General features: G+C 35.1%; 1 protein-coding gene across 2 annotated transcripts; it reads left to right on the top strand.

The window, feature by feature from the left end:
* Positions 1 to 808: 808 nt before the first annotated feature.
* On the top strand, positions 809 to 13,381 carry arpc5lb (actin related protein 2/3 complex subunit 5 like b). 2 transcript variants are annotated; one of them, XM_087252010.1, is made up of 4 exons: positions 809 to 1,173; positions 8,606 to 8,677; positions 8,753 to 8,929; positions 12,706 to 13,381. In XM_087252010.1, exons 1-4 carry the CDS (start codon positions 1,033 to 1,035, stop codon positions 12,766 to 12,768), a joined length of 453 nt encoding a protein of 150 aa, XP_087108136.1. In that variant the 5' UTR covers positions 809 to 1,032; the 3' UTR covers positions 12,769 to 13,381.
* The last annotated feature ends 1,393 nt before the right edge of the window (positions 13,382 to 14,774 follow it).

Here is a 14,774-nt window from a genome sequence, read left to right as displayed (position 1 = left end):
TTGATTATCCTAAAACATTCATCACAAATTCACAGAATAAAACACAGAGACCATTTTTTCAGTAAAAGCAGTTATACAATTACTAACTTACATTGTTATTCATGTTTTGAATGAGTAGCATTAAATGAAAAAAAAAAGATTTATAAAGTCCGACATTATTTTTATATTATTGCTTTAAAGAGACGGTTAAATGAATGAATGAATAAATGAACAAACAAATGAATGTTTATTTGGCACTTTTACAGAAGGCTATATTGTTATACAACCAGAGTATGGAGCCAGATCGGTCCATGTGCAAAATAAAATACAAAACCCAACTTATTACTACACAAATTCAATTTGTGAGTTCAAAGCAAGATTCCTAAATACACAAATTTAATTCGTAAATTGAAAACATGATTTTTAAATAAACAAATCTAATCCATCTGGCAAAATGTTTTTCATTTTTACTTGTGAATTCAAAAACTGTGTGTTGCATTTATGAATTTTGTTTTGAAATTACAAATTTAATTTTGTAAATGTGAATTGTGCTGTGCATGTCTGAATTTTATTTTGTGAATGCGTTATTTTTGAGACTGGTCTAGCTCCATACAAAAGTATTTTACAATTTTAAGGGATGAAATGACAGATTCGTCAAATAAGGTTCATAAAGGATTGCTTGATTTTGGATGATAAGGTAAACTGACTTAAGTTTGTGGCCTCCTGACCGAAATTTAATTGTGTGTACTGTTTCTTTAACAGTAGAGCCCTTCACAGACTCCCACTCAGCAGGTGGCAGTAGTACTCAAGCTTTGCCATCGCACCTTTCATAATAAATATGCGGCTCTGCATCGGTACACTGGAACAGCTCATGTGCTCGTGAGTGCCAGAATAACACACTGAACACACAGCTGCCTTTGATTAATCTAGTCTTCCGTCTGTGGATGTACTCAGTGTGGTGTCCCTGACGCAGACGAGAGCAGCAGAGGCTGAAATCCCGCCCCGGAGCAGAGACAGACGGCACGGGACCGCGGCGGACTGACACTGGCCCCGATGGCCAAGAACACGCTGTCTTCGCGCTTTAGGAAGGTGGACATTGATGAATTCGACGAGAATAAATTCGTGGACGATCACGATGAGGCTGCCGACCAGCAAGGACCGGATGCGCTGGAAGTCGACAACCTTCTCAGGCAATATCCTTCACCGTGAGAGCGGCGGTAACAGGGATTGAGCTGCGATCGCGAGCCCCGGGTGACATGAGCGCGCGCCCCGCTCCGTACAGTATCTCAGCTTGATGACGTGATGGTTGCGCTGCTTTGTTTACAAAAGTTAAAAGCGCATTGTTTTGTAAAAACGCCTCAATGCTGAAGTTTATAAGCTGCTATATGATTTCCACAAAATATTATTAAGTAATGGTATTTTCAATTATATTTTATAAATGATATTTGTAGAATTAAACAATCGGCGTCTTAACATATTACATTTAGCGTTAATATCCCTAATTTGATGTTATGTAGCGGGACATTGCATTTTGCAATTTTATTTGATTCAATAAGTTACTTATTCAAAATTTGGTCACATGTGATCATAACTTTTATGAAACTTGGCCATGATAACTTTACTTGAGATCTATAAATGATTGTTGTTGCAAGGTTTTGCGAGCAATGAAATCTGTTTAAAAATAAATTTAAAGGGATATTTCGCCCAAAAAATATTTACTCACCCAAGGTCATTCATGATGTAGGTCACTTCCAATCTTCAGATTTTCAGCTGATACTGTGGCCACTGGTCTTTCATAAAATAGTCATCTGCACTTTGAGAGTCAAACGATATACAGGTAATACAACATTAATATAGCTGGTCGTGCTGATACATTAAATACAACTTAACTATTATACAGCTGAATTGATCCAGTTTAACTTTGTGTAAATCTTGTCCAGTTTTTTTAACAGTCTAATATATTCAGTTTATAAGCCCTCAACATCGAATCAGGAGCCACAGGGATTTATTTTTTCTTGTATGTATATATTCTAATACCGGCGACGCAGTGGTGCAGTAGGTAGTGCTGTCGCCTTACAGCAAGAAGGTCACTGGTTTGAGCCTCGGCTCAGTTGGCGTTTCAGTGTGGAGTTTGCATGTTCTCCCTGTGTTCGCATGGGTTTCCTCCGGGTGCTCCGGTTTCCCTCACAGTCCAAAGACATGTGGTACAGGTGAATTGGGTAGGTTAAATTGTCCGTAGTGCATGAGTGTGTGTGTGAATGTGTGTGTGGATGTTTCCCAGAGATGGGTTGCGGCTGGAAGGGCATCTGCTGCGTATAAATGTGCTGGATAAGTTGGTGGTTCATTCCGCTGTGGCGACCCAGGATTAATAAAGGGACTAAGCCGACAAGAAAAGGAATTACTATTCTAATACCACTTAATGTATGCTGGGCATGGGCCAGTGTAAGATTCTAGTGGTAAATAAAAAAAAAAATCCTACACATACCTTAAGATAGCAGAAAATTTTACTTTTGCAAACCGCGATTATACAAAATGCTCATCATCCCATGCCTAACTGGCCATTGGTGATTCATAAAATAGTCACCAGCACTTTGAGAGTCAGAAAATATAAAGGTGATATAACATTAATAAAGCTCATCCTGGTAATGGATTGAGCACAACTGAACTATACAGTTGAGTTGATTCAGCTGAATGTGTTGTAAATCTTGTCCAGTTTTTTTAACAGTCTGATAAATTCACTTAATCCCTCATCATTGTAGCAGGAGCCACAGGGATTGATTTTTTTAAGTATATATTTAATACCACTTAATCTATGCTCGGCATGGGCCGGTATAAGATTCTGATGGTATGATAACCTTGGATATGAATATCACTGTTTCATGGTATTGGGATTACTGCTCAAAAATATGTTATTTTTAAATGTCTGGGCTAAAAACCTAAAGCTTATTACCCCTTTGAACACATTATTTCATTTTGAGAAACATTTAAAATATTTTGGTACAGTAAACAAGTCAGGGTAAATAATTAAAATCAATCATTGACTTTTGCTGTCTACATTAGTTTCAAAAACAGATTTTTTACCATTTAAAATAGCATTTTGGATGGGTTTTCTGCAGGTGATACTGTTGTCCTGAAAAAAATAAAATAAAAACGTAAATAAAAAATCTTATATTTACCATAGGAATGGTATAGCAGAAAATTTTGTCAGTTTTAAAACTATGACTTTTCCAAACTGCGGTATACCTTGTAAACTGTTTCTTTCCATGCCTAATGCATGCATAACTTGTATTTTATGAATCACCAAGGACCAGTTTCAGTTAAAAAAAAAACTTCCTTAATGTTTTGCTGAAGCACTTGAAAGCCCTGAGGCTGAGTAAGTAAAAGAGGGTGAGTCTAACCCAACCCAAACTAACCAAGCATCAACTTTTGTTATATATATATATATATATATATAATGAACTCATTTTTTCTCCCAAGAGCATTTGCTCAGAGCTAGGGCAGCCTGACATTTCTGCTACTTTGTTTTGTCACAGTTTTCCAATTAGGTTACACTGCGCTCATTGTATTAGTCATTTGAAGCAAACAGTCACCTGCATTGTCACACCGTAATAAACCTGTTAAGGAGGGATGTGAATCCACAAGCTATTGTCATGTTTCCATTCTCGTTTCCTAGTACTGCATAGGTGGATCAGCACAATGGTATGATTGTCTCAGTGATATATGTATTTGTTTATTGTCTCCATGGTGAGTGCAGGTGAAATGTGTCTCAATATAAACTCCGACATTAGGGCTGTTGTTAATAATGTGGTTGTTTTGTTGTTACAGCTCTTTCTGACTGGTGTTTGCAATTTGGTCCTGACAGGATGTGAAATGAAATATTTGACTTCCATATTTGAGGCCAGTCACCTCAAGCATTTTCACCCCTATTGTGCCCACAGACCTGTGATTTGCATGGGGCTTCCTCTTCCTCTTTGCTCTACCGTGGTACCAGGTTCAGTATGTTCCTGCTTATCATATCTTGAATTGATTTGGTACAGCAGCTGACTAAAAAACTGGGAGATTTACTGTTTCAGTATTTCTCATTTGAACATGTCGAACCTGTAATGAGTCCTCATTAACCTTCTGTATGGGCAGTGGGGTTTCCAGTGAAGGCTTTGTTATGAGAGGGCTGAATATGCAGCTTTGGTGTGTCTGACAGTGGTGGGAATCAAGTATTTGACTTGTTTAGCAGCTCTTCTGTGCAGTGAAGCAGATGCATATAGCTTGATCTTGCTGAAGTGTTATTACAGAGCACTAAGCAGCATTTTGGAAAACAAGAAGTCCCTCAGGAGATTTACATGCTCTCCGAGGAGTTTGTTGAGTTTACCACACTCATGAAATGGGATAGAAGAAAGGATAAATATATTGTGCAACATCATGACCTTTTTAAGTAACTTTTTCTTTTCTAAGCGAAAATATTTTAAAAGGTAATTCAATTTCTGTTATGATAGAGGTGATGGAGATTTTCAGTTTCTATTCTCCAGTCTTCAAAATGTGTCCATAACATTTTATCTCCAAATGTGTTGAAATGCAGTGAAATGACTTTAGATCATACCTGTCAACACTCCCGTTTTTCCCGGGAGTCTCCTGTATTTCAGATGCACCATATTATTTCTCTCGGACAATCCAAAGTCGCCAACACCCCTGAGATATCTTGCATGCTAAATATCTGGAGCTGTCAGCGATTCAAATCATGCCGTGTGAAATGTGTTCGGATTGAAAATAACATCAGCGATTCCCCACAGCCAGTGAGAGAGCAGCATCCACTAGTATGGGTATCTGCTGGCCAGCGGGAAGATGGGAGACAAGTTTAAAGGGCTTTTGTCTGTCTATTTGGAACCCAGAATCGCAGGAAAACCTAGTGGAAATTTGTCAGGAGCATCCTTTTCTGTTTGACTTGTCATCAGAGTAATACCACAACCGGCTCGAAAAAGAAAAAAGTTTAAGAGTAATTGCTAATTCCCTTCAAAGGCCAGATGAGCAAAGTAATTATGTTTTCTACCTCACTAAAGGCTTCTTTCTCATTATGGAGTTAATAACAAAATATACTTCACATGTGTTTGATTGTGAGACGTAGTTTGCAGATCGAGACAAAGTTGTCGGCGATTCTCCTATTGTAAAGTCATGCAGTGTGAAACCCGTGTTGTCGATCCATCTTGCAGTGTAAACACAGCACCAACGGAACGCTAGTTCAGATAGTCATGCAGTGTGAAAACATCTGACACGACTACTTTGAAAATCCCGCAGTCTGAACTCGGCATTACTAACATCGCAGTAGAGTTATGCCGAGTTCAGACTGCATGATTTTAGCCCCGATTTTGACTCGCCGACAGGTTTTGAGAAATCGCTGACATATGCCTGAAATCACAGGCAAATCTGTGCTCGTGCACGTGAGTGACAATCACACAGTATGAACTATCAAAGACGCGATCTGAGAGAATCGCCAGTGCCTGTGAGATATTTGCCGTGCTAAATATCTGGAGCTGTCGGCGATTAAAATCACGCCGTGTGAAATGAGTTTTGCCTGAAAATGACATTATTTATTTGGACCCAAGAAATGGTGGAAAAACTAGTGGGGGTTTGACGGAAGCACCTATGTCTGTTTGATGTTTTATACAGAAAGCTAAAAAAGAAAGTTGAGGAGTTGAGGAATTGCTAATTCCCTTTAAACCCGGGTGAGCAAATATGTACATTTTCTACCCCATTCTTTCTCGTTATGTAGTTAGCCTAATAACAAAATATATACTAGATGTTTTTGGCTGCGAGTTTGGCCAAAGTTGTCAGCGATTCTTCCTATTGTAAAGTCATGCAATGTGAAAGCCCCTGTCGCCGATCCATCTTGCAGTGTAAACACAGCAGCGACAAAACGCAAGCCCAGATAGTCATGCAGTGTGAAAACATCTGTGACAAGACTACTTTGAAAGTCATGCAGTCTGAACTTGACATTATTAACCCGGTTCTCAACTGTGTTATTTAGACAAACACACAGTGCCACCCCAACTCCTGCCAAATACCCCTATTCCCTTCCCCCCAAATGCTGAAACAAATGCTACTGTTATTTAAACACACAGTAAAGATGTTTAAAATGGCAAAAGAACCGGAAGTTGCTGCAAATTCAATTCCTGTTTGACCAACTGAAACTGAATATAGAGTAGGGGGTTGGTTTGCTCCTCTTCCAATCTTTCGCTTGCAGTAAACTAATGGTTTAATGGTCATGTCTCAATATCTGTCACCAAACTGACATCATCAGAGATGGATTGCCATTCAAGAGCAGAAGCAAATTTTTAAATTTTAATTGAAGATTACCAAAGCAGTTTATTTTCTCGGGACTAACTTGCACAGATTATTTGTACACCAAAAGACCAACAATGTGTTCTAGCAAAGTAAACATTGTCAATTTTGATTTTATGCAGACTTTAGAAGCAACAGACCTGAATTTTAGTATCTCAGGTAAATATCCTGTGGTCATTTTTGAATCAAAACTTTGAAATCTAGAATATGAAAAAAGATATGATTCATTCAATCTATATAATAAATAAACTATATGTCGACCACAAAAAAGATTAATTGAAGGAAATCAAATAATGTCCTCCAAGGCTGATTATTTTAGGGTGTGAATTACAATACTCTTTTCACAACACTTTGATTGAGGAAACTAAATTTGTTGCATCCCAAAAATTAGTGGACTATCCTCAGCACAGCACGAGAAAAGAATATCTGAGGACAAGAAGCTCGAAATATTCTGGAACACAAGGGCACCGAAAATGAGTGTCTTGAGACTCCGTTTTCTGTTTTGCTTTTGTTTTGAGGTCTTCTATTTTTAATATTGAGGTCAGGGCATCTAAAATTTGAATAGTTGGATTAAAGTTGATATTAATGTGACATCTAATTCCGAAGCTGAAATGAAACCAGCGATAAGTCATCTCTGTATCTATATTAACGCAGTGGGTCAATTCAGTTGTTGGAGAATGTAGTGGCGAGCAGCTGCAGCATAACAAACAATCAATCATCCATGTTCCTTATGGTTGAGGCCCGTCTAAGAGAATCATTTGTTTTGGGATATTTCTACTTGGGTGTGTGCGTTCGTGTGTTTTATTATTTTATATTTCCTCCTAATGTCAGTTCATGTGAAGTTTAAAGCTTCCCTGGTATGATATACTCTATACCAATCAAAAGATTGGAATTAGAAATGAATTTTCTGTTATTTTGAAGAACTCATTGCCTATTATTTAATCTCAAACACTATAAAAGGAGTAATATTGTGCAACATTATTTACATTTAAAATAACTTTTATTGTTAAAATTTAATACATTTTTTTTTTTATCAAAAGCTGGATTTACTTCATTCTTCAGAAACGATTATAATATGCTGGTTTGAGGTGTTATAATCAATTATTATTACTCGGTCATAAATAATGATTTTTGTGTTTATTAAGTTTAAACATTACCATTTTTCATGCTTTTTTTGGGGAATTGAGATTCATTTGACTTTTTAGGATTCTTTGATGTAAAGACAGCTCAAAATAACAGCATTTATTTAAAAATACATTTTTTAGACTATAACTGTTTTTACCAGGGCTGCATGATGTATGGAAAAATCTGATATTGCATTTTTTAATTTTTCTGCAATAAATATTGCAATATGAATACACTGTCACAATATAGTTTGAATAGCATGACGGTTTTCTGGGGACTCTAACAGTATTCAGGTACAGAAATTAAATAATCACAATGCAAAAAATGCTTTTCTTTGTCTTGTGTGTAGTTCAAATGTCTAAAAAAATCCCAGATCAAGGACAAATATTGATTTGTTTTCAACTTCAGAAGAAATTAGACAAAATGAAGAGTTTTTGTCCTTAAAACAATAAAATGATCTGCCAGTGGGGTACAACAAATCTTGTTTTTGCTTTAGGATGTACATATTTATACTATTAAATTATTAGATAATTTAAGTAAGAAAACCTTTTTTCCCATAAATCACATAAATTGCATATTAATTCAGTATTTAAATACAATACTATAGTTCCTGGTCAACTAAAGTCCAGACTCAACATTGCATATTGTGATGTGACTATTGTAGATGTATACATTGTGATATCGATGCTGAAATGATATATTCTGTAGCCCTAGTTTTTACTTTCACTCTTTTAATGTGTCCTTGATCAATAAATTTGAAAACCTTTTAATGTCACTGTATCAGTTTCTCAAAAAAAAAAAAAAAAAAAAACGGTGCTTAAAATACTTAAAATAATATTAATAAAAAATTTCTTGAGCAGCAGATCTTTACGTTACAATGAGTTTGAAGGGTCATGTAACACTGTAGACTGTAGTAATGATTTACAAAATTCATCAAATCACAGGAATAAATCGAAAATTTAAGCTAAAATCAGTAAGAAATTTTATTTTTAATTAACATTTCACAATTTTATTTGTATTTTTGATCAAATAAATGTAGCCTTGCTAAGCAGAGGGCTTCTCTCAAAAAATATCAATGAATCTTACCGATGCCAGTTTTTTTTTACCAGTATTTGTAGGTATGACGGTAACTTAAACTATCTATGTCTTCCTTAACCATCTGTAATGCACAGGGGACACAATGTCAGCTCTTCACATTGCTCTTAGGAATCCTCCAATCCACAGCAAGAACCCAGCAATAAAGGTAAATTCTCTTCTGCATGCTCATATTGCACAGCTGATTGATATACAGATTCCCTCCTGTGTTTTCTTTTCTCAGGAAAGAGCACAGACGGTGGTATTCAGGGTTCTGACGTCTTTTAAGAGCAGCGATATTGAACCTGCTGTTAAATCTCTCGACAAGAACAGCGTTGATCTTCTCATGAAGTACATCTACAAAGGCTTTGAGAAGCCTACAGACAATAGCAGTGCCATATTGTTGCAGTGGCACGAAAAGGTAAATCCCAGCTATCGATTGTTTGCTGTATTTTATTACTATTATTATTATTATTATTATTATTATATATTTTAAACAGGGTTTCTGCAGGATGTATTACAGGGATAGTTCCCCCAAAAATGGAAATTCAGTTATCATTTACTCATATTTGTTCAAAACCTATATGGGTTTCTTTCTTCTGTTGAACAACAACGAATAAGATCATTTTTGATCTTCTGTGGAAGTCAATTGGTACCAGCATTCTTTAAATATCTTCTATGTTCAACAGAAAATGAAACTCATGAAGGTTTGAAGCCACACAAGGATGAGTAGTAATGTGTGAATTTTCCACTTAATCTGCCAATGAAGACTTTTTTGGCAAATGAAGGAAAATATCAAGAATAAATTGAAGAAACTCTTCCTATTAGGATGTGTTTTGATCAGTCAGATGACAAATGGACAACAGAGGCGCATTTGTGACCCTGGACCACAAAAGCAGTCTTATGTTGCACGGATATATTTGTGGGAATCGTCAGAAATGCATTGTATGAGTCAAAATTATATATATTTTTTCTTTCAATGCCAAAAATTTGAATATCAAGTAAAGATCATGTTCCATGAAGGCATTTTTAAAGGGTACCTATGATGAAAATCATGTTTTGAAAGCTGTTTGGACCGAATTGTGTGTAGGTATAATTGTGTGTAGGTCCACAGTCATATTTGGATGATATAAAGGCAGTAAGTCTCCTTTTTTTAAAATAGGATCCAAATCCCTCCCATGTTGAGGCCCACCACAATGTGACGAAGGAGTGAGGTTTCCCCACCCACTAAATTGATTGACAGCCACATATTAACATGTCTCTATAGTAACTCGTATACTCGTATCAACAAGACAGGACGTGCACAAAGCAACTGAGATTAAAAGATCTGTTCAGCTCTTTGTGATCAGCAGCACCTCAAGAATGAGTTTTCCAAGTTTAAAACATTTCTAAAACAGTGCATGTTTGTTAAAAAGACAGTAAAATCGCTTCGTAATTCTTCACCACAGCCGCATGTCAGTACAATTTTAAAAGATGATGCTTCAATTCTGGTTTACAGATTTAAATCAGGTTAATTTTGTACATTAACATAACAGATATCCATACAAATACATCAAATCACCGTTGGTATAGTTCTTACTGTAGTGAGGGATATCTGCTTCATTCTTGTCTGTCACTGTGCTGCTTATGCGTGAGATGCAGCAAGATAAGCTACACCTGTCTCTTTTGGCTCTGACACACATCTGGGAACAGTGGGCAGGAAGCACCAGCTTATTTCCAATAAAGGCACAGGTATCAAAAACAGCTACAAAGTCAAAACAGCTCAAATTACCAATATACACAAAGGTAAAATATATAATCTGATGGATGTTTTGAGCTAAACTTTACAGACACACCCTGGAGATGTAAAAGACTTATCTTAAATCTAAAAGGGGTAAAATAGGTGCCCTTTAAAGAGTCCTACGGTAAATGTATCAAAACTCAACTTTGTATTAGTAATGTGGATTAATTAGAATCTAACTTGAACTATTTTAACAGTAATTTTCTCAATGTTTTGCTTTATTTTAACCCTCAAAATTCAAATTTTCAGGAATATAGTTGCATCTTGTCCTGAAAACCATACATCAATGAAAAATTATTCATTCAGCTTTCAGATGACTTCAGAATCTGACACTTACAGTATGACTGGTTTTGTGATCCAGAGTTACATTTCACTGTGCACCTGGAGCGTTAATTTGTTTGTTTTGTCCACATTTGAACACTGTCTTGTTATTTTTGTGGGGAGTGTGTAAGTGTGTGTTTATGTTTGGGCCTTTACTTTCAATTTATTATTGAGAAAATAAGCTCACTAATTTTACAAATGAACGTAAAAGAGCAAATGCAACGTAAAAGTATAGAAGTAAAATGATATAATAATATAACTTAATATAAAGATAGATATATTACATTATTATTACAAATTATTTCAGTTGTTTTAAAAAAAAATAATAAAAAAACCTAACTAGCCCATTACCGTATCGTAAGCAGGGTGTCCGCGGGGTCTTAAAATGTATTAAACATTGATAAATTAACTTGGAGAAATTGAAGATCCTTAAAAAGCATTAAAACGTTTTAAATGCTATTTTAAAAGGTTTTAAATTCAGTATCAGTATGCTAAAGTATATCTGAATTTAATCTTTTAATATTGGGATGCTGTGTAGTTTACGAAATAATAAAAATTCTGCTAGATTTGACATCACGCTGCTTTGTTAACTGCAGTAACAGGGAAACACTTATTCCTGCTGCTGTAAAGGCACTACCTGCTGGATTAGCATTTTTATTCAGTATATAAATACAGTTTTAGTTTAGGATTCGTTTCCTGCAGTATTTAGTAAATATACTTCAAGTTAAAATGTCAGCAATGAATTGGTTGAAACCTGAAGCGGTGATGAGGTCTTAAAAGGTCTTAAAGGAGTGGTCTGATGCGATCTCATATTTTAAACTTTAGTAGATGTGTGAACATAAACAACATCTTTCAGTGTTAGACACTCAAAGTTCAGTGCAAGGCTTTTGCATAGTTAGCTTAGCTTAGCAAAGCCTACAGCGAACAAATTTGGGGACTACAAAAAATACATCCGGGCTAGTGAGATCACAAGGGCTTCCAGTTACATGCATTCACCTTACACACACCTCGCGCAGCGAAGGGGCGTGGCCAGAGGCGCTTTAATGTTAAAGCAGAAAAAGCTAAAATGCCTTTCAAATGCTGCTATTTCCACATAGCTTCTACTGTTTCTGTGTTTCTAAAGGACACAACACAAAAAGAGAAGTGCTTACAGTTTAATTTTAATTATGTTCCAGAGAACTATAATTTAAAAAGATATAGCTAGCATTTGACAAAGGAGAACTTTCAGAATCTCTCCCAGTTCAGTGCTGTATTCGGCTGAAACTCCTCCAACAGACGAAGCTGTGGATTGTGAGTCACAACCTGTCAGTGTTTTTATTTGTTAAAATTGATCAACTACAGGCACAGTTTCTAGCGTTAACGGTATGTTGTAGCGAGGACGTAAACAACAGAAAATGCTATTTGTCACCCAAAAACAATTTAACTACAAATTCATTTTTATCAGTCAAAACTGCTGTAGACAGCCACTATCTTTAGCAGCACTGCAGTGTCAGTAGAGGAGTGACGTGGAGCCAATCCGCAAATCACAGCACATTGTTAGCTGACCAATCAGAGCCTCTTGAGGGCGGGCCTTTTGGAGGAACTAGGAAATATGTTTTTATGTTAGCTGAGTAGCAGTATATAATCAAAGTAAGATATATGAAAAATAACTTGATTGTCTACAAGTGAAACATGAGCACACACTGCTTTGCATCTTCTAAACACAGCAAAGCTTTATAAATACGCTGTGGACCACCTCTTTTGGTGTTGAATTTCAATCTCTTATTCCTGTAAACATCCTTGTAAGACATTATCATGTTTGTTTTGATTTTGGTTCGATGATATGGCAGAAAAAATGAACAAATTATTTCTTTATAATATTGCAGAATGATTTAAAAAATGTAAAGAAAAATAATATTATTAAAAATAAATATTATTAAAATTAATATTCAAGATTTATTAAGTTAAGAGTTTGTATTTGAATGTTTCTGTGATGCCAGATCAGTTCTTTAAAAGGTACTGTAATAGGTAATATTTCACAAAATGACTGTTTAAACTGTACTTTGGTAAAATCAACAAATCATAGTTATTGAAAGCTTTCCTGTCTTGAACCTCAGGTATTTGCTGCTGGAGGACTGGGCTGTATAGTTCGCGTTATGACAGCCAGAAAGTCTGTATGACCACCCGACAGGACCTGGAAATAATGTCGCCCAGAGACCCAGAGGACACAAGGCAGGTTTGCCTGTTACTGGACAGAAGAATAAGAGAACACTGTTTTGAATGCTACTGTCTTGATGAGGAACAAAATGAACGGTAAACGGTGGAGAAAGACCGAAGCACTCATTTCAAACTGAAAAAATATATATAAATGCTTGTGTAAAAGTGAAGTGACATTCATATGCCAATACATCATAAATTAATCTATGATATACTGGCGTCAAAAAAAAAAAAAAAAAAAAAAGATTTCAGTCAGTGGTTTTTGTGTGTGGGGTTGGGGGGGCGAAGTACTACAAAAGACAGAACGGTTCTGGTTTGTGTGTGCCGAGAGCAACACTTTTACAGTCAGGTGAATGTGAAACATATGCGGTTGTTGTTTGGTTTGAAGTGTTTTCTGTGCTCAAAAAAAAAAAGAATTAATCTGTTTTATTTTCTTATTTTATTTCACATCTTTGGTCCCATACATTGATTTTTGTGCAGAGATTTAATAATGGAACCAGTGATGTACACCAAAGGGGAAAAGTGGGGATCATTGTAAAGTGCCTGCTATACAATAAAGTAAATGGATCTCCTTTATGTTATCACTCTTCTTTCATGAGTTTCATGAGTTTAATGTGCAAGAATGAGATGAGATTATTATAGTTTTGTTTGTACTTTTAAAAATATTAATTTCAGTTTAGTTCCATTGATGTTTTATTAGTTTTAAGTGAAGTTTTTATTTTGTGAATGGATTTCTATGTAGTTGTTTTAATTATAGTTTATCAGAGATAACAGGACCCTTCCAGTATAGAGCAAAGCATAATGCTGTCTCACTTTATATTAGGTGACCTTAATTCATTTGTGCTTATATTGACATAAATCATTGTGTAAATACATGTTTTTACGATTGATTCAATACCTGCATGGAATTACAACTGATTACACTGTTGAACATCCCTTACACCTTAACCCAACCTTAAACCTACCCATACCACCATACTTGTCCCTAGCCCTCCCCTATCCCACCTCAAAAGCACCAGAAGTGTTCTGCTATACATTAAGAACATTGTGTTTATTTTTTGATGCAAGTAAACAGTAGTTACGGGCACGTAATATACAGTGCTCAGCATAATTGAGTACAATTCATTTCGATTTTTCTCCATTTCTCAGTGAATATAGGCAATGTATTTTGGTACATTTAAACAAAACAGATTTATTAAACAGATATATTTATTAAAATAATATTTTAGTCACCAAACATATTCAGAAATGTAAAGATAATACATTTAAACTCGTGCTAAATATTGCAAAAAAAAAGTAATAAATTCAACAATTTTTCTATTTCTTTTGCTTCTGTTGATTTTTGCTCTTTTTTTAAATTTGTATTTAATATTTTTCTACAACATATACATTTTTATTGCAATTTTAGAACACAGAACATACAAATGCAATAAGAACATTATATAAACATCCAATTTTTATTAATATTTTTTTTTATTGCAAAACAACATACATATGGGTGTGCTAGTTTTTGGACCGTTATCGTAAGTTTTGTTAGATATGCTTTAGATTTGGCTTCAGTATCGACTTATTACATGATATATAAGCACAAATATAGTATTGTGTAGCTTCCTGTTAAAGATATGAATTTAAAAGATAGATTTGTGTACTTTATTTGCTAAGCACTGTATATGGGAACCCTAATGCACAGTTTATATTTTGCATAATGTCTTTTAATAAACAAAAACAATAATAGTATAAAATGAATCCAAATCCAAATTGTACAAAAGTAAAAATAAAAAATAATATATATATATAAACATTCAGAAATAATTATTAATTATAACAGAACATTATGATCTTATTTGATTTCATAACATGACATATAGTTCAGCGTACTTAGTTTGCATTTTTTGTCAGGCATATTTTGCCTACATAAACATTTGGCTGTTTTTTTTTTCTTTAGCTGTAGCTCCATGGACATGTTATG

The sequence above is a fragment of the Danio rerio genome, chromosome 5 (assembly GCF_052040795.2).
Source record: "Danio rerio strain M-AB ecotype USA chromosome 5, GRCz13ab, whole genome shotgun sequence".
Lineage (NCBI taxonomy): Eukaryota > Metazoa > Chordata > Actinopteri > Cypriniformes > Danionidae > Danio > Danio rerio.
Note: the sequence above shows the minus strand (reverse complement) of the source record. Positions and strands in the feature narration are given on the sequence as shown.

Excerpts from the sequence above, each read along its gene's own strand:
- arpc5lb (XM_087252010.1), top strand. The coding sequence starts at position 1,033 with ATGGCCAAGAACACGCTGTCTTCGCGCTTTAGGAAGGTGGACATTGAT. Across the intron at positions 1,174-8,605 it reads TCGACAACCTTCTCAGGCAA|GGGGACACAATGTCAGCTCT; the intron begins TATCCTTCACCG and ends CTGTAATGCACA. Across the intron at positions 8,930-12,705 it reads TGTTGCAGTGGCACGAAAAG|GTATTTGCTGCTGGAGGACT; the intron begins GTAAATCCCAGC and ends CTTGAACCTCAG.